At 40.9% G+C, this 20,000-nt stretch overlaps 1 protein-coding gene across 5 annotated transcripts in view; it reads right to left on the bottom strand.

Annotated features, from left to right (window-relative positions):
- Positions 1 to 3,252: 3,252 nt before the first annotated feature.
- Positions 3,253 to 20,000, bottom strand: part of Atg1 (serine/threonine-protein kinase unc-51-like protein Atg1) — a 299,200-nt gene continuing 282,452 nt past the window's right edge. For 2 of the 5 annotated variants that reach the window (XM_070129216.1, XM_070129214.1), the window contains 12 exons: positions 12,035 to 12,269; positions 11,615 to 11,883; positions 11,260 to 11,494; positions 11,008 to 11,132; positions 10,519 to 10,790; positions 10,296 to 10,395; positions 9,612 to 9,875; positions 9,170 to 9,399; positions 8,896 to 9,031; positions 8,574 to 8,750; positions 8,213 to 8,355; positions 3,253 to 8,051 (listed from right to left, as the gene is read on the bottom strand). In XM_070129216.1, the coding sequence (XP_069985317.1) occupies positions 7,836 to 8,051; positions 8,213 to 8,355; positions 8,574 to 8,750; positions 8,896 to 9,031; positions 9,170 to 9,399; positions 9,612 to 9,875; positions 10,296 to 10,395; positions 10,519 to 10,790; positions 11,008 to 11,132; positions 11,260 to 11,494; positions 11,615 to 11,883; positions 12,035 to 12,269 (2,402 nt within the window). In that variant the 3' untranslated portion in view covers positions 3,253 to 7,835. Of the gene's footprint in view, positions 8,052 to 8,212; positions 8,356 to 8,573; positions 8,751 to 8,895; positions 9,032 to 9,169; positions 9,400 to 9,611; positions 9,876 to 10,295; positions 10,396 to 10,518; positions 10,791 to 11,007; positions 11,133 to 11,259; positions 11,495 to 11,614; positions 11,884 to 12,034; positions 12,270 to 12,817; positions 13,067 to 20,000 lie in introns of those variants that run through there. The other 3 variants (XM_070129217.1, XM_070129215.1, XM_070129219.1) reach the window with 2 other exon arrangements.

The raw sequence follows: 20,000 nt of genomic DNA, 5'->3' as shown, positions 1-20,000 counted from the left end.
GGGGTGTTATTGTTGTTGTTATAAATGTTGTTGATATTGTCATTATTACCGTTATCATCATCATTGTGATCATTATTGATATTATAATTATCATTATCAGTCTTTATCTTTATCCTTATTCTTATCATTATCGTTATTATTACTATTATCGCTATTGTTCTTATTGTTATTATTCTTACTAGTGTCACTATTTTTACTATTCTTATTTTTATTATCATGATTATCATTATTATGAATATTATTATTATTATTATTATTATTATTATTATTATTATTATTATTATTATTATTATTATTATTATTATTATTATTATCATCATCATCATTATGATTATGATTATTATTATTATTATTGATATGAATTATTGTTCTGACATTTATTATTATGAATTATAATTATTAATTTATTTTGCATCATCATTATTCGTTTTCTTGTAGCTCCAAGGTTAAATATTGTTATTACTATAAATACCGCTAATAAATGCGTATTCAACAGGACGAGGTCGTTACCCCCCCCCCCAACACACACACACACACACACACCCCTCCAACACACACAGTTCAGTTCAGTTAGATTTGCGAAGTCATGCTTCGCCCGGGCCTTTTCTCTGGAGTGGCCCGGCCAACACACACACACACACACACACTCACACTTTCTTTAATTAAACTCCTCTGCAAGAAAACTAAGAAAGGGCTGACCAGTCCCCTCGCTGTCCTTGGCCAATCAGGGGCTATGAAACAAGCTCCGCCCATCCAAGATGACCCAGCATGCCCCCGACCTCTCACTATCAGCCAGCCGTCATTCCAGAGATATATCCATATTCCTCCAATATTTTAACGTTCTTGTAACCTTTTCAAACCAGGTTGTCTTGCCCGTGTCCTGGTCTTTTGGCACTGATTACATATCTTCACCGATTGTATCATTTTTTATAGACTTTTATAATCTTGTAACCTTTGTGTTGGCATCTTTGTTCTCTCCTAAGCGAGTTATTTTTAGTACATTCCTGATGCTATCGCAGCCGTGCAGATAAGATAGACAGAATCACCGCTAATATGAATGAAATGTATGTTTCCAATCGTTTTAAACATGTGTATTTGCATGCATATATTAGTATAAAAATAATTTACAAGGAACCATCGATACTTGGGCTGTTGGTTAGTAGTTGCCAAGCATTTACAGCCTTGATGTTTTGGCCTGTTGTTGTCCTCCCTAAAAAGGAAACAAACATACCGTGAGAGAGGTTACCGTTGTATAGAATAATAATGATGATGATTCGTAGTAGTTGTAGTACAATTTGTTAGAATGGTAATGTTACCGTTAGTAGTAGTAGTAGTAGTAGTAGTATTAATACCGCTACTACTTTTATTGCTACCATTATTACTATTGCTATTACTACTATTATTACTACTACTATTATTGCCACTATTACTATGACTATTGCTACTACTACTGTTTCTGTTACAATTACCATACTGCTATTATTACAATTATTACTACTACTACTGTTACTGCTACAATTATTACTACTACTGTTACTGCTGCAACTACCATATTACAATTACTAATAATAGTAAATTAATAATAATAATAGTAACAGTAATATAATAATAGTAACAGTAATATAATAATAGTAACAGTAATAATTAATAATAACAATTAATAATAATTAATAATAACAGTAACAATTAATAATAGTAACGGTAATATAGTAGTAGCAGTAATAGTAATGGTAGTAGCAATTATTACTACTACTACTATTGCTACTACCATTACTATTACTGCTACTACTATATTACTGTTACTATTATTACTACTAAGACTACCATTACTACAACTACTACTGTTACTACTAATACTAATACTGTTGTTACTATTAGTACTAGTACAGGTAGTACTGTTACAAACATTACTAATATTGCTATTACTATTACCACTACTACTACTAATAATAATAATAAAAAGACATTTTAAGTTATATTATCATCATCACCATCTTCATCACCTTTACCACCTTGTAGCATCAACATTATTTCCTAATATTAAAGTTTTGTGTATATATCTATCTATCTATTATTCTAATATATCAACTATACTTCTAATATATCTTATCAATACTTCTAATTTATATCTATACTAATTTATGTCTATACTTCTAATATATCTATCTAAATATAATATAAGTGTATTATACTCTAAATCTATCTTGCATAATGAGTGAGTAATTTAACAAGTAAAAATTCCATTTTTTGCCAAAGATTTGGGAAATCAGTCGAAAAATTGTCATCTTTTACATATTTAGGTCTCTTCTGTAATACAGTTTCATTATTTTTATTGCAATTTCCTTGTTAAAGATCTGTCTCTAAATGATAATTGTAATTTCATTTTGTTTGTGGTACATAAGAGCATTTACCACATCAACCGCTTAGACCAGTAGGAGTGTGCATGACAAGATATGTTATGTATTTTGCATGTGCATATCAAGCCTACTTCAGCTTGAAAGTGTAATTACTACAGTTAATGATTTTTTTTTACACTTGTGAAATGTGTTGGATGATACAAATTGTCAGATTTTGAAGTTTTTTTTCTCTTTTAGATTCATTCTGTTGAAATACATGGTTTACTTCCTCCCTGTATCATATGTTGAGGAGGAAAAACTCAAGTAAACAAAAAATAATAATAATGATGGTGATACCAGATTGACAGCGATCATAACAACAGTCAAAATAATAATGATACTGCTGACAGTGTTAATAACGATGATGATGAATAAAAATAATGACATTAACATGCAGAAACAGAGCAGTTACTATCTTAATTCAATATTAATTTGAAATATTGAGTAAATATTGTCCAAACTTGTCTGAGCGGCAATAGAAGTTGTAATTTCCTTAATATTTGTTGAAGTAGAGACTCAGCTATGTCTGAATACCATTATTTTAGATGGTTTAGTCTGAAGCACAGTACTGGTCAGTGTTTCCTCTCCCTCTGCTATAGGATTCCATTCTCATTATGCCATTTCAGTTAATCTCCAAATATTTTCGCATTTCTCAAGGATGGTAGACCACTGAGTCAGTCTTGTATTATACTTTTACAACTGCAAAAGTAACAAAAATATTATTATACTTAAGAGTTTACTTTTGTAATGTTATTTGTCCCAGGTAGACTGCTTTTCTTTATTTTCTTGCAAAACTTCATTCAGTGAACCTTCACTTTATTTTTTTTTTCAAGGCTTAGGATATAAAAACACTTAATGACTTTCTTTTTTATTTGACTTTTCTTTTGCTCTATTGTGTTTATAGTAAGAATATAAAATGACAGCCCTTGCAGGGCATTGTACTAGTTGCAAGAGTAAATAATGTTACCTGTATCATCATCATATATGTACACAAACAGGTTGTGGAGCCATTTCTGTACAAGTATAACCTCTCTAACAATAAACAGCCCTATCTACTCTTGTCACAAGCTAACATTTGTTCGTTTGCATATGACTGGAGGCAACTAAAGAGAGGGTCATACCACAAAGAAACTGCCCACTTTACATACCATACTCTACACAATGCTGTTTTATCTGCTTCACATGTACATAAAGGCATCTAGTGTATTACAGGACCTGCATTATGCCCTGCCACTACAGCAGTAAAACATACTATGTTTTTTTAATGTTTTGATATTTTTTATAATTTTTAAAATAAGATTTTTTTCAACTATAATCTGTACAATTATAGGCACAATTTGCAATTGGCAAAACAGGAACAGCTGACTTCATATCAGTTCGTGTTTGACCAAACACAAATAAGCCAATCCTTTTCAAATCTTACAGAATTTGTAAGAATATCCTTTTCAGGGTCTTGTAATACTGCAGTGTGCCAACACTCTATTACAGAGCCTGGGTCAAACTCTGTATTAACAAACAACTACTGTCTAGAACTGGGGACTATCAGCTGCCCCAGCAGAGTTCACCCATGCACCACTTGCATCCTCACATCCTCTAGCTGATTAGCCAGCCATCACACTGACTATCCAACTTCTCCTCATGTATTCAAGAATTAAATAAAAAGCACAGAAATAAACACATACATAGCAGCATTGTAATGAGAAATGCGTATCTCCTATACACAGTGTTATGCAATATTTCGCTCTTGCAGCTCTTACAGTAATGCAATGAGTCACCTTGTAAAAAATCTCACTAACGTAAAAACAAACAGATCACAGATGCTGTGGTTGGCAGGCGCCAAGGCAATGGCCAATGTCACTGCTTAAATCATAAATCTATTAAGCATGGTGGCATTGGCCTGTCTTGTGAGATGGGAATTTGTCCAAGACTGCAGTCACATGAAGAAGTATGTTTATGGTAGAATGATAACAGGAACTGTGAAGTTCAACACCCAATGAGTAATGACATATGTAACTCAGTCATGTTAGAAAACTTCAGTCTTCAAATAACCAACAGAACTGCCAAACAAATTATCAAAACCTAACTATGCATTGTTTATCAGAAATGCACTATCACGACAACTCTTGGCTCTTGACAGTTGCCTCACATTCCTTATTTAAAGGTCAACAACAGACTAAGAACTAAGTGCGAGATCTTGAAGGATATACAAGATATCCCTTGAATTATGATATGGACTGACAGAACTATAGTGTCTATAAGTGGATGACACCAGGACAAATATGCATACCCACCCAAAATGCCCACACGCAAATTAATCGACTAGAAAGTGTTAAACAAATTATAAACTTAAAATATTCTTACCAAAAGTGGATTACATCCTTAGAAAAAAAAATACTGACTGTGTAATTTATACACTTTTAAACAAATCAATGCACATATACATAATGTATGTAAGGGTGTAAGCATGAGTGTATATGTGTGAAAGAGTTATGTATGTCATACGCGTGTGTATGGCAATAGCTGCAGGCATTTACATTGTATCTTTATATATTCTCTATGTCCTGCATCCAATTTACCACTTACCATTTGAGATTTTACTAAACCTTATTAATATGACCAGCATGTTTACTGGATGATTATTTCTCAAAGATTCCAATTGAACTGGAGCTTATTCTGCCACAGGGTTCGTGTTGTACGACTAGACAAAAAAAAATAACCACAGGGGCATGATTTCCATTGCTTTGCAGAAGTCTCAAAATAAAATAAAAAGTCACTGTATCACTGTAAAAGACCGCTTTCCCTTACTTAATAACAACTCCATAAACGTGGTAGATAGTTATATAATGGAATCATGCAATGATATCAGAGATACACTTTGTTAAACATTTTCCTGACCCAAACAAAAAATATGGTTAAAACCAATGTATAACCTGAAACCTAATTTGAGCCAGAATTTATTATAAGTGGCTCCAATTTCCACAGTCATACATAACTACAGTCTGAGCAGGATCTTACTGACTATCACTGCATAGGCTGTCGAGTTGAGGTGGGAAGTTAGTGTTCCATTTTTGAATAAGTACATCCCTCATATACAAGATCATCATATCATATGTAAACAAAAACAAAAAAATAAAAATAAAACAAGCTCTGCAAGCAAGTTCTACAAAAAGGAGAAACAAACGGATTTAAAAAACACACACACACACACTCACAGAACAAAAACTTTGTGGCAATCAAATCTTAAGCTATTTTTTCCTGAGTAATTGTTATAAGATATGAAAGACAAAAGAAAAAAGGCAAAACATTGTGAAGTTTGTTAAGTAATTAGAGTAACCGGGTATAGACAAGGTCAGGATACTTGCATGCCTTCTCAATGAGGAAAACACTGTATTGAGACAAGCTACACAAAATAGTTACTTTCTTTTTCCCCTTTCCAATCAATTTACTTGAAACATAAGAAAAATCATAACTATACTCTACAGCATTTCAAATTCTCAATCTATACTAAACTGGAAATTATTTTTATTTTGTATTTTGTATTTTTTTGCTTGTAACAAATATAAATAGTCAACTACACCTCTGCTAGCAGTACAAACCAAGTACTGCAAAGGCCAAGTCCTTTACTGCCACTTTCTTTGCATATATCAATAAGTATACAATGCTACTTCTACCAACAATAGCATAATTGAAATAAAAAATATATATACAGTCACCAAATTCAAATGAGAGAAGAAAAAAAATACAAACTTCTGGTAATAATTCCATTTCCATGAGAAAATGGAACACTCAAACACAGGCCATAAGGCTGGCCAAAATGGCAGACTAAACTGAGCACGATATCAGGAGTATTGTAAAGTTATTTGCAAGCACTTGATTCACACAACACTTCCCAATGTCAGAACAGTGAATGGCTGCACTATCTGCTCAACTATTTCACATGTTTGAAGAGGAAAACACTGCCCACATATAACCTCTGGTTGCCATTTTTTGTTTTTTAGTATTTGTAAAAAAGAAAAAGAAAAAAAATTATCTACTGACTGTCTGTGCTACATATGCTGTAACAGTGAAGCATTACCAGAAGATGGCATCCATACAGAATGACTGTTCCCTTGAAAACCATAGTTATAATGTGCCCTATAATCTCCCACACATCAATTACTCCACAAAACATTATTCTCAACAAGCAACTGTAAATACTGAATTGACCATGCTGTAAGAAGTACGTTCCCAATTTATAAATGATTGACGAACAGTTCTGCATGCTACTTGAACAAACACTAGGGAGGTCCACAAATTTTTTGGTAGTAATGTGTCGCTATGGGGAAAAAAATTTGTACCATGATCTTCTCAGGCCGATAACTGCTGTTTAGAACAAGGCTACAAACACAGAGGAATTGGTTGTTAATAAAAACATGTATAACATCTCCAACCAGAGCTTGCTTGAGGAGTAATATTCATATATGTATATATGTGTGTATATATATATAAAGCACATAGAACATTGCTAATTACATGAGGCATGATTAGTTGCACTGCCCTATTTACTACCTTCATTTACAAACATTTTCATTCCAAGCGAAGTAGAAAAAAAGGTGAAAAAAATACCATTTTGAAAAAATGACTGACCACAAAGGAAGATCACATTTCTGGATGCTTTGACTCTTTCTTTCTTTCTTCTTCTAGGGTCACATTGCTGTTAGAATCTCAAGATTTCTTCCACACTTGGCATGTGACATGCTCAGTGACTGAGACAGTGAAATGCAAACTAAAGTACAAATTTCAGTTTATATACATGCACACCATACCAATGTGGAGATCAGAGCATGCACTCATATTCCAAATGAAAATTTCTTTAGGTATGTATGAATGTGTGTGGTGGGGTGGGGGTAGGGGGGAGGGAGATGGAGGTGTGTGTCAGTGGGGATGATGGTGTGCGTGTGTGTGTGTGTGTGTGTGTACGAGTGTGAAAGAGAGAGGGAGAGACTAATAGGATAAAGACTATGCCCGCCCTCTAATGCTTGCACTCTTATTTTCTGAAGGTTAATCAGTTAGGGAGGATGGTCATAACTGTAACCTAATCATAGTTAATTATCAACAATAAAATTCCTTCACCTTGATAAGGAGTTTCAATTGAATTTTACTGTCTTCCAAAAATTTGTCATCAATAAGATTGAGCATGGTAAGTATGAAGCCTTTTAATGGTCTATGATCACAATGAATGAATGTCTGATCACCTCTGTTCCACTTCTCTAATAATCCATTTCTAGAAAATGCCATGAACTTCAACTTTATGGGTTAATTCCTCTTAGAAAAAAAAAAGTAATTTAAACATTTGTATAGCAATACAATTTCCAGTTTTAAACTCAAAAAGAAATTAACCGTTTCTTAATAATTAATTAGGGCATACGCACACTACTTCTCTTAGCCTTTCTCCTGTGCCTACGCTTCATTTGTAGTGTACGCATGAACTACACCTTGTTCGTGAAGGAGAAATAATCGTCTTTCCACTGCCTGTTTGTAGCGTGTCAGTAGCGAGCGGTCGGACTCATGAGCCACTTGCTGAGCCAAGGCGTGGAGAAGGATTTGTGCAGTCTGATAGCGGCGGAAACACTCTTCGGGTTTCCCAAACAGTTCGTCCAAGGCAGCACTTTGACACTGAAAAAATTAATTTGAATATTACTAATATGTACAATGTTATAACTAAAGAGAAAAATTAAATTCAGGTCAAAAGACATACCACATAACAAACATACATACATATCTATACATAGAGAAAACAATGTTAAATGTAATGATTCCAAATTTTAAAAGCTTACCATTTCAATAGCATAATTATAAATAAGTTTATCAGCAGTAACAGTTGATGTTCTTGGATCTACTGAAGTAATTGCTCCAGCACTATTCAGCTCCTTGCACACACCCAGGGCTTGGCGGAAACGTTCACTCAGCACACCCACAACTATGAAAAAGGTTTTACAAAAATTAGCCTCAAAGTAAATACCAAGATAACTGACTTATTAAATCCAGCAAAAATTAATTAAAATAATAACAATAATAAATTTATTGATTAACAAGCTTTGATTATCATAAAAAATTTGCATGTGTAAAATTCTTGTAATTTTCCACCAGAAACAAGGAATTAAAATGTAATCAATAACAGCCCATGTGAACACACACCATTCTTTACAGCATTGGATGGCTGAAGTCTACTTGTGCTCTTCTCATGTTTTGCAAGAGTGAGCGCTGAGGAGAGCAGCTGCAAAGCCCGGACATACAGCACAAGCTGTTCTGCACGCCGCTGCCACTCAGGGGGTGGTGATGCTAATGCTGAACCTTCTGTGTCTTTTGGTGAACCTGGAAAAATCAACAGATAAGACTTTGTGGTCAACACAATTGGCTGCTTTATCTATGTGTTTATGTTTATAAATAAGGATGTTCTTAAATGGTGACTGAATTAAGTCAAGACAAATGAGCTGAATGTGCTCTTCATAACCCTTACCTGAAACAGAATCTCTCATAGCTGCATTCTGTCGTAAGGCAGTAATAGGTGCTGCTCGAGAGCGAGCCAATTCAAGGATACAATCAACCAAAGCCAAAACGAAGTTCAGCTTAGCCAGTGTCTCATTGTGCTCTCGCTGAAAATTCAAGTTCAGTATAAATTTCCCTTTTCTCTCTCTCTCTCTCTCTTTTTTTTTGACTACCAGTCAAATCTAGTATAAGTACACTTGTTTCCACAGAGAATATCTTATAAATTCTATAATGTAGAACATTACCTCCATAAGGGTTTCCTGGTGCAAAGGTGGAGCATAGAAGGCAACAGTGTCATCTCCCTCCGCCTGGGCTGTCCCTTGCAAGAGAAAAGCTGGTGCAGACTGACCATACTGAACCAGCTGTCTACCAGGATGTGGTGGACTGGGTGCCTGTGCCTGCCACTCCAGGAGGTGCGACTCTGTGCGGGATCGCTGTAATCCACTGCCATCTACACTCATATCTTGGGACCCTCCTGAAAGCATACCAACAGGTAAGATCTTGTGTAGAATTGGTACTCAACTATTAATGTTAAGTCTTCATTTAAACAAATTTCAAGACTTAATAGGACAAAATAATAACAATGCTTTTAAGCGCACTTAAAGCAAACCAAACACTGAATGATGAAAAGAATCAAAAGTAATGACAAACAAAAGAAAAAAAAGGTGAGGAAGAAGCTGTACTGACCAGTAAAGGGGTCACGTGATACAGAGGTCATTTCAGGAAGTGTAATAGCACGGTGCGGGGCAGTGAGGGTGGTGTTGCCACAGATGTCGCCAGCAGGGTTATCCTGACCAAGCCCTAGTTTTGTGGGAGAGCCCAGGATGGGGGGCAGCACAGGGGGAGCTGAGAACATTTGGGGAGGCAAGTGGGGAGGTGTACGTCGTCCAGACTGGCGTAAAGGAGAGTTGGTGGGAGTGAGGCGCCCACCTGGGACCACCTGGTTGTTACCTGCAGCATGACAAAGCTACTATTACCACACAACAAACATTTACTCAAGTGCTTAAAATTAGTATAGTCACAAAAAAAAAGAGGAATAAAATAGCAAAAGCCCCCACATTTTCTTTCTTTACATCCTTGGCAAACAAAAAAGCTAAATACAGCTCATATGATAGTAGTATTCTACTTACCAAACAGCAAAACCAAAACAGAATTACACAAGTATCTACAACCATTTTAAATTGACAAATGATTGCCAACAACTTTTTTCAAAAAATTACAACACCAGAGCTGTGTATCTGTAATGCTATATCTTAAACTGAGCAAAGTACAAAACACATAAAACCAAGGACTAGTGGGACATATGATTTTTCCCATTTACAAAGTTCTTAAGCTAGCACACTCAGTCTGGGTGCTGATGATTTAAAATACCTGTGGCAGCAGCACTGGTGGGTGGTGTAGTGGAGTAGGAGCTTCCTGATGTGGATCTCCGGCGCCCACCCATAGGGGGTGTGCCTATTGTGAACTGGACCTAGAACACAATTACAATAAAAGTTAGGCAAATCTGTTCTAAAGTATAAAAGTAGCAGGTATCACTAACAAAATTCAAATACATATCCCTAAAACAAAGCAAATGAAAATGTAGTCAACTTACAGCTGGTGGGGACAAGGAAGCAACATCAGGGGCTCTATGATCAGACACCCTCCGCATGTTGATGGGCTGCGAACGAGGAGGTGGTGATGGTCTGTTGGTAGGAATACCATGGTGTCTGGGAGATTCAGGTTGCAGTGTGGCAGATATTTGGTCTGAAGATCCTGAGGATGTCATCTGGTGGAAGGTGGCTCTCTGAGATGGCACAGGAACGGGTTCTCCAGACCGGCATGACTCACTACTGCTGCTGGAGTGTGTGCTGCCACTGCTTCCACCTGATTTAAGATATGATCATCATATACTTACATTCAGGTAAAATACAGGTAATTTTAAAATGAAAAAACTTCCAAAGAACATTAATAGTGAAAAATCAACTAAGTGAAGAGACTGTGATGAGGTATATTACTACTACAACACTGCAAAGAATTTAAAACTATAAAATACCAAAATACATTTGATGTCTGTCCACAAAGCATAATCACTAAAACTGACCTTGCACTGGGAGGTGTGAGGGCCGGGGTGATGTGGGCACCTGGGGAGTTAGGGGGCCATACTGGGGTTGGTTTTTCTGGTACATAATACCTCCTCCAGCCTTGGTTAACGCACGACCACCCCACCTGAAATATGCATGTCATATAAGCAACTCCACAATAACAAAAGTCCTTGCAAGACACATAGATGGATACAGATACCTTACATTAGAGAAAAGAATATAATGCTCTAGACACAAAAGAAGTGTCTTACCCTTGTGCACCTCTAGAAGGTTCAGGCTCACTTGGCAGTTGAGCTGGCACCATCACAAAGTCCTCAGCCTCTTCTGGGGCTGGAGCATTGTTTGCTCTGGGCACTGGGGTAGGTCTGGGAAGAGTGGTGGTGGCACTAGCAGGGGAGGCTGGGGGTAAGTCGCCGGCACTACGTTGATCAACACTCATACGAAGTTCCTCAGGAGATGGTGGAAGGTTACCTGTTTTGCAAAAAACTGTTTGTTATGTATATATAAGGTCAATATCTGCTTAATGCATAAATATAAAGATTAATAATGTTTCTTATTATTAGTTAACACAGAGATCAAAAGATTTAATTTACAATTTATACTTACCAACTGGAGGACTGGGGGAAGGTTGTGTATGATGGGCATATGCCCCTCCACGACTGACGGGCTTGGGCGTAGTTGCGGGGGCAGGTGAGGGCGAACGTACAGGCACAGACGGAGAGCCAGTTGCTACGGAAGGTTTCTGTGCTGAAGAATCTACCATGCGGATGAAGGGATGATTGAAGAAGGTTTCAAACTCCATCCTGTCTTTGGCATTTCTCTTCAGCAATCCCATCAGGAGATCTACTAACTCTGGTGATGTACCAGAAGGTATTCTGCAAAGGATATTTGGTTTAGTCATCTGCCAATGAAGTGCCTATACCTCACATATAGTCTTTAAAAATAATAATAATAATAATAATTAATGTATATATAGACACCAATGAGTTAGCTGTATGTCATCCAAGCAATTTTCTCAATACCAACCTTGGAGCTAAATTTGCATTCTTTTCATAGAACTGTTTTAGAGCCTGTGGCGTCTGGGCTTGAAATGGTGCCTTTCCAGTCAGGCACTGGAATACTATTGTTCCGAGTGACCAAAGGTCAGCTTTGGCATCGTACTGCAGAGACATAATGACTTCAGGAGCCATGTACATAGGGGACCCACAGAGTGTGGCTGCCATTACTCCATCTTGTAAGAATCTTGCAAACCCAAAATCAGCTGTAAGAAAGAGAATAGCAGTGAGACATACTGAAACAACTGGTATGTGAGCAGCTAGAGCTAGCTTTGTGTCAATAATGGTTATATTGGGAATTTACCATAGAATAACACCAAGAAAACATTTGTAGATCCATAATAAATGTCTCTATGGTTATATGGATATGAGAGTGAGAGTGAGAGTGAGTGAGTGAGTGAGTGAGTGAGTGAGTGAGTGAGAGTGAGTGAGTGAGTGAGTGAGTGTGTATGTATGTGTGTGAGTGTGTATGTATGTGTGTGAGTGTATGTATGTGTATGTGTGTGTGTGTGTGTGCGTGTGCGTGTGCGTGTGCGTGTGCGTGTGCGTGTGCGTGTGCGTGTGTGGTGTGCGTGTGTGGTGTGCGTGTGTGGCGTGCGTGCGTGTGCGTGTGCGATGCGCGCGCGGGCGAGTCACATGTAGATAACAATGTGTTGATATACAAGAAAACACCAAAAATATGTAATAAAGTCATAACCACAATAAGCAAAACGTATAATCCAAGAAGAACTTCGACGATCCTTTGAACACTTACACTCGGGCCTCGTGAGAAAGTCATCAGGACAAGCCAATTTTTCTTCTTTATTCCAACTTTCGACTACTTTGGCAGGCAGTGTATAACAGGACATTCTCAAGTTGTCTTTTTTTTTATTCAATGTTCACTATATTCCTTTTTCCAATATCACTTTTTTATACATTTAATACATATCTGCCACGTCTTTTCTTGGGTGGCCACACCCACCACGCATCATCTTAAAAAAATATTTCTGAAAAAAGTAATGCCGATAAATATATACCCCTTTTCAATGCCACGGAAGCACGTTGGGAGACACACTCAAGATTCTTGGCAAGGATAAAGCCACCGCAAGTTTCAAGGTCCTTCCTCCAATTAAGAATCGCACTCTATACGTAGAGATAAAACTCCGAAACATATACCGCTGTTAATGCCAGCAAGTCAAAGTTTGCATCATATGCATAACAGCTGGCACATGCAAGTGATTTTGAGACAGGCAGGAAAGCAAGAGGGAGGGAGGGAGAGAGGGGGGAGGGAGGTGGAAGATGGTGAGAAGGGGAAGGAGAGAGGGAGGGAGGTGGAAGATGGTGAGAAGGGGAAGGAGAGAGGGAGGGAGGTGGAAGATGGTGAGAAGGGGAAGGAGAGAGGGAGGGAGCTGGAAGATGGTGAGAAGGGGAAGGAGAGAGGGAGGGAGCTGGAAGATGGTGAGAAGGGGAAGGAGAGAGGGAGGGAGGTGGAAGATGGTGAGAAGGGGAAGGAGAGAGGGAGGGAAGGAGAGGAGAGATAGAAGGGGGGAGGGGGAGAGGGAGGGAGGGGAAGGAGAGGAGAGATAGAAGGGGTGAGGGAGAGGAGAGGAGAGGAGTGAAAGAGAGAGAGAGAGAGAGAGAAAATGAATGAATGAATGAATGACGGGGGTGGGGGGGAGAGGGAGAAATGCAGACGAAGGGAAGAAAGAGGAAAGGGCAGCGAAATAAAGCTTTCAATTATTCTCACTCGTTATCAATCTGGCCTATAAATACCGGGCCGTGGCCTCGGTTACCTAGTCCGCTGAACCTGCTTAGATAGTTGCACAGCGATTTTCATTTTTTCAATTCTCCTTTTGTTTCTAAAGGACGGGCTGGACTTTCAAAGACCTTCTGATCTTCCTTTGAGAAACCTACTCGCGAATTCCTTCCAAAAATAATTCCCCATTAGCTCTCAACTTGAAGCAACAATTCGCCAAATAGAATACCGGTAGTATAATCGGAATTGTTCGCATACACAACAAAATCTAATATCCCTTAGTGTAGCAAGTGCGCGCACACACAGAAAAACACAATATAATTACTTCGAAATGCTTCATAAAAAAGTAATTTACAGGACGTGTTTTCAAGCCTTGAACCACACACTCAACAAAGGATACTGGACCCTTTCCTGCCACCACCCCACCCCCTCCTCCTTGCTTATTATTCACTATTTGGTACTAAATCAGCCTTCCTCCCTCTCACTATATATGGGTGAAGGGTTATCTTCTCCATTTCTTGGGTTTCGGTTTCGTCCAAAGGGGTCTTTTCCTTAATCGTTTCCACTAATTTTCTTTTTTTTTCTAAACTGACATCAGTATAGGTCCGTAACTTTTAGTAGCACTAATTTTGCACCATTCTAAATTTACACTTGATGGCAATAATAAGGCATTCTAGCTCTTTCACTAAAATCATTCAGGTCAACACAGGTTCGTCTTCATCAATGTTGGAAAAGTTGCGTATTTCAGTCTCCTTTCTTTCGTATCAAAATCCAACATTCATTCTTTAATCACCATGCACTACACAGCCTCAAATCCCCCCCCCCCACCCAAGTCATTCACATTTCGAAACGAAAAAATGTCTCTTATAATGCATAATACACAGGCAACGGGTCCCTTCGCCCAGAGAGGACGTCTAACAGAACCACTCACTTTCACGGCAGACGAGGTACTGAAGCAGCGACGGACGGCGAGGCGGGCCGAGGGTGACGAATGAGTTGCCATGCGTCGCCAATCATTGCAATTACAATGGACGGCGATTAAAACATAAGTCGTGACATAAGGTGCACGTGAGGTCTATGGGTACGGTGAACTGGATGGCTTAGTGTGTCTTATAACTGACTGGGGGGAAATTGTATTGCCATGTATATATGGCTATGAGAGATACATTGGTTCCCCATGTCCCCCTGACCAACTATTTGCCAAGACAATTTCCATCTAGCTAGAAATATCTGCAGAATCGGAGCGTTCAATACTATCTATATCTGCAATTCTGAATGTATGATAATTCGCAGAACAGAATCCAAGATAGAAAGAGCTCCCGGGCATGGAAACCAGTCCGACCCGCCAGACAGCTCGGCACCACTCGCGCCTCTCCGCAAAGCATCGCTCACTCGCTGTGCTTAGTCCTTTGCCAGCACTTTCCTCCCGAGATCAAAGCCGCTGCTACATCTCCCTTGATGCAAAACCACCGACCTATAAGCACACCCTGGCGGAAATCCGTTACCCCGAACGAGACAAAACGGCAGGCAATAGAAAACTCAAACTCGAAGAAAAAACACTGACGCTTTCCACTCAGACCTGGCTTTCACCGGCTGCCGAAAGTTATCGTTCGGCGAGTCCCAGCTGGAGCGGGGCGCCCCGGCCGACCTGCACCGCCAAACTGCATGACGAAACCCCGGCAGAATCTTGCTCCTCCTCTAGTCTTCCCCCCTCCCCCCCCAACGGCCCAACCCAATGATGCTACGGTTTTCTCCCTCCTTCTCCCTGAAACAGATTCCTGGGACCTGAATACCTATCGAGAGGTCAGCAAGCTTTCTACACATTGCGAGATACAGAGCGAACACAAGAACTCAAGGAACAAGGTGGAAGGCCGCAATGCTCACCTGCAAGTCAATGCGTTCCCGGAATAAAACGTAAACAAACGTGACGCAAATGGCACAAAGACCCTTAGTCAATGGCGACGGACCTTGTAACGCCATGCCACGCAACGAAAAGCTAAAGGCAGGAATCTGGTGTTGCTCGCTGTCACGGTAATCAATAATCACATATTGAAAAAAATATATTCCGTACATTTCCGCATGAAAAAACCCATTTTCGAAGACTTTTATGCCTTATCTTTGAACATCAAGACTAAAACATTTAGGCTAGAGTGGCGCCACTAGAAGAAATGAGTTCACAAGACTACCTTACACTCTTCCCGATCAATATTCCAACCATGGCGGACACACTAGATAAAATCATGCTTTAACAAACATTACTTTCCAGTCGGATTGCTGCATGAGTCCTCAAAACGATTGGCGCATACGTGTGTCGAATGCCCCTGGGATCTAATCAACAGGAAAAGATCAGAATATCGACTTTACTTACAAGACTGCCATATTCCCCATTTTCTCACCCCGCCAAAACCTATATTTAAAACACAATTTCCATTATGGCATGGAGAGAAATTTCTGATGTCAAGAATCACCATGAAACGTAATTTTCTCTTGTGAATATGGAGCGCCGTCGTCACTTGCAGCTGGTCCACAGGCTAGTAAAAGCATTGCATAATTCCAGCTATGAGTTCGAAGAATGAAGCGGACTAATTTTATTTATATGTTTTAATCAAGCTCTGGCGTGTCTGAGTCAAAGCAATTTTCGTCTGAGATAAAGTTGACTCGAGTCTAATTTTCCTTTTTCTTTGTTCCTGACTCTATTAACCCAACGAGCTTAAAAGTAACGGCGCAAAAACCGTCTCCAAACTTATTCATCTTGTGCAAACGAGGACCTGCCAGAGACGTCACGTTGCGAAATAATCCATTCAGGGAAAGTCTCCCAGCGCCATTATTCTCCTGGCATCTCTCCTCGTCTCTCTTCGCTGCGAATCCACGAATCTCTCCGCTTCCCGTACCTGGTCGGGCGACAGCGGCGAGGCAACAACAGCTGTCCCTTTCACCTGTCGTCCCTCACAGCTTGTGGGTCAGGCAAGCTCGTTCCTACGCCGCTCGACCGTGCCACAAGGCTGATTCCCGCCTGGCACTGAACGGGAATCCCACAAGGCTGATTCCCGCCTGGCACTGAACGGGAATCCCACAAGGTTGATTCCCGCCTGGCACTGAACGGGAATCCCACAAGGTTGATTCCCGCCTGGCACTGAACGGGAATCCCACAAGGCTGATTCCCGCCTGGCACTGAACGGGAATCCCACTCATGAAAGCTATCGATGGCCCGTCATGAGTGAGTGGCGTGAGAAACAAGGCATAGAAGGCACACGACGACGAGAAAGATAATAAAACAAGATGAGAAATAACACGAAGATAACTGTCGTCCCCCACTTGACACCTTGACAGACTGCACACGGAAGACAGGCTGTCATCTCGATTTTCCTGCACAACACAACTACAAACCCATTTCGTCTCTCAAGTAAATACAAACGCTCATTAATGGCTCGGGCGTCGGAGGACGACGGACGCCGCAAACATGTGTCAGGAAAGGTACACAGAATCAAACAAGGAGAGTAAAAGTGAGTCCCGTGTGATGATTTAACCAGGCATGGTAACCAGATACTGGAAGTGGCTGAGACAAAGCAGATGCGTTACACAACTAGTCCTCATCCAGCCACCGGCGCCGACCAAGGAAGTGAATGAAGCTAAACAACTCAGCAACTACACTCACACACAGAGATAAACAAACAGACGAAGCGAGAGACGAAGCAGACGGGAAGACTGACACAAAGATGCAAAGACACACACACACAGACACGCACAAAGAGTGAGAATGAACTGCTCTTCCCCAAACCTAACATGAATCAACCCACAACTTCACTACAACGCAAAAGGATCAGCACGCAACCAGTTTGAAGTAAATTAGCAAATTACCCACATATGAATAGCTCTAATAATAATAAGTGGGACTCTTTCTAACGCTATTTCTGCCGTCTTGGCGAATCATTGCACCATCCAGGGGCAGGATAGCCACAAATAGCCCCAAGGTCTCCCACGGGCTAGAAGGCGAGCTCCTCATATTGTCCTTCTGTGCGTCTGCCTCACAAGGCCTCATCATCAAGTCAATATAAATAAATAGCGCCATCCCTGCAACCTCGGCAAGCAAATGGCCGCTGCGGTAAGCCAAGCAGACCTCACGTGGCGTCCACGTGCTTGCAGGGCTGAGCTTGTTTACATCATGCACCCCCCGTTACCTCTCCCCTCCCCTTTACCCCCTCCCTCCCTATCGTGAGCCACAGGGGAGGAACAGAGCTGTCTGCGTCCAAAAAAGAACTGGCGAGTGCTTGCGGGTGTTCTCATGCCATCTCAAGAGGTTTGCCTTATAAACAAGACATGCCTATCTGATACACAACTTCCTGCGAGAGTAATTCACACCTGCGATTCGCATGCATCCTCGCCCTCGCTTGCACGAGCCTGCCGACACCACGGATCCCCGGCAGGTATGTCAGCGGGAGAAGCTCGAGCCGCCGCTGCTCTTCCGTAAACAGGGCGGCACCTTCCTGTCTGGCGCTGGATGGCCCGGCCGCTGCCTCGCGCTCTGGGGAGTTTCCGTCTGACGAAGACGCAGGGCACACAGCTCGTTATCGACTGACCTCGATGACTGGGAGAACTGATTCTTGGGAAAGGTTACCGCCTCGAAGTCTGTCTGTCTGTCTGTCTGTCTGTCTGTCTGTCTGTCTCTCTCTCTCTCTCTCTCTCTCTCTCTCTCTCTCTCTCTCTCTCTCTCTCTCTCTCTCTCTCTCTCTCTCTCTCTCTCTCTCTCTCTCTCTCTCTCTCTCCCGCTGCTGAACGGACGCCACTCACCGCCAGGTCCGCCAACGTAGATCACACGACCGAAGACTTTACCCGGAGCCACGACCTTCCGACCTCGCACCAGCACCTGACACGCCACAGACACATGGCCCCTTCCCTCTACCTCCCTACCCTCCGGTCCTCTCCTCTCCCCCAACCCCCCTCTTTCCTTCCTACTTATTCCCCTTTCTCCAATTTCTTACCATTCCCCCAACCCCCCTCTTTCCTTCCTGCTTATTCCCCTTTCTCCAATTTCTTACCATTCGCCCCACCCCATTACGTCCCTTTAACCAGGTGTCTCCTACAATCGCAGGCGAGTTGACCAGATCCGTCGATAAAGATAATGTCCCAGTTTCGAGACAATCGCTCATTCATGTCAATCCTCACCTTTGCCCTTCCCACGCCACCCTCTCCCCCGTTCCCCACGCCACCCTCTCCCCCGTTCCCCACGCCTTACAACGCCATTCCCGTTGCACCCAAGTTCTTGACCAAATTCTCTCTCCTCTCATCTCTATTTTCTTTTCTCTCCTCTTCTCTTCTATTTTCTTATCTCTCCTCCCCTCTTCTTTCCACTTCTCTCCTATCTTCTCTTCTCTTCTCGTCCTTTCTTTCCTCTCCTCTTCTCTTCTCGTCCCTCCCCTTCAGCGGCGATGAACTGTGTCTTGTCCGCATTGAAGACATCGATATTCCGAACAGAACACTTCCACCGCCAGTGCCTCCTCGTGCAGACCAATCCCGGCGCATTTTCCTTTTCCTGCGTCTGGGATTCTCTATCTCTTCTGCTTCTTTCTTTTTATTGAGTTATCTGCTTCTCCAGACAAGTTTCTACACTCTTCCACTCAGTAACACATTCCACTTCTTCTCACTCACTCGCTCGTTCTACCTCCCCCCCCCTCACTGCCCGACGCAATATCACATGTTGAGAACATGTTAAGAAACCCTATCGTCCAGCTGCCTGCTGAAGAAGGCAAGCCAAGCACGAGTGTGTCACAACTGCCGACCTGTTCTGATGAATGCACGGCTGCTTCGCGTGCACTTCGACGAACTCTCCTGCCTTCTGTTCCCCTGCCCCGATTATCAGCGAACCACTATCCCGGGTGTGTTGAGGGCTACTGAACGAGTCTAAGCAGATATAACCAGAATAACGTATGGACGCAGAATCAACGAACTACAGCCACGAGGAGAGAATAATTTCCCTTCTTGCTATGGATACTTCATTTTATGTAGGCTAACCTATAGAAAAAATATAATTGTGGCAAGGTCTGCGAGCACAATCCGTCGATTTCACAATTGTATGCGAAAAACACTCACACTCTCTCTCTATTTATCTGTCTGTGTACCTGCCTGCTTGCCTTGCTACCCTGTCTATCTCTGTCTCTCCTCATCTCCTCTTTTCTCCTCTCCATCTGTACATAGGTCAAGGGTG

This window comes from Penaeus vannamei, chromosome 13, assembly GCF_042767895.1.
Source record: "Penaeus vannamei isolate JL-2024 chromosome 13, ASM4276789v1, whole genome shotgun sequence".
In the NCBI taxonomy this organism is placed as follows: domain Eukaryota; kingdom Metazoa; phylum Arthropoda; class Malacostraca; order Decapoda; family Penaeidae; genus Penaeus; species Penaeus vannamei.
This window is presented reverse-complemented; position numbering and strand designations above follow the sequence as displayed.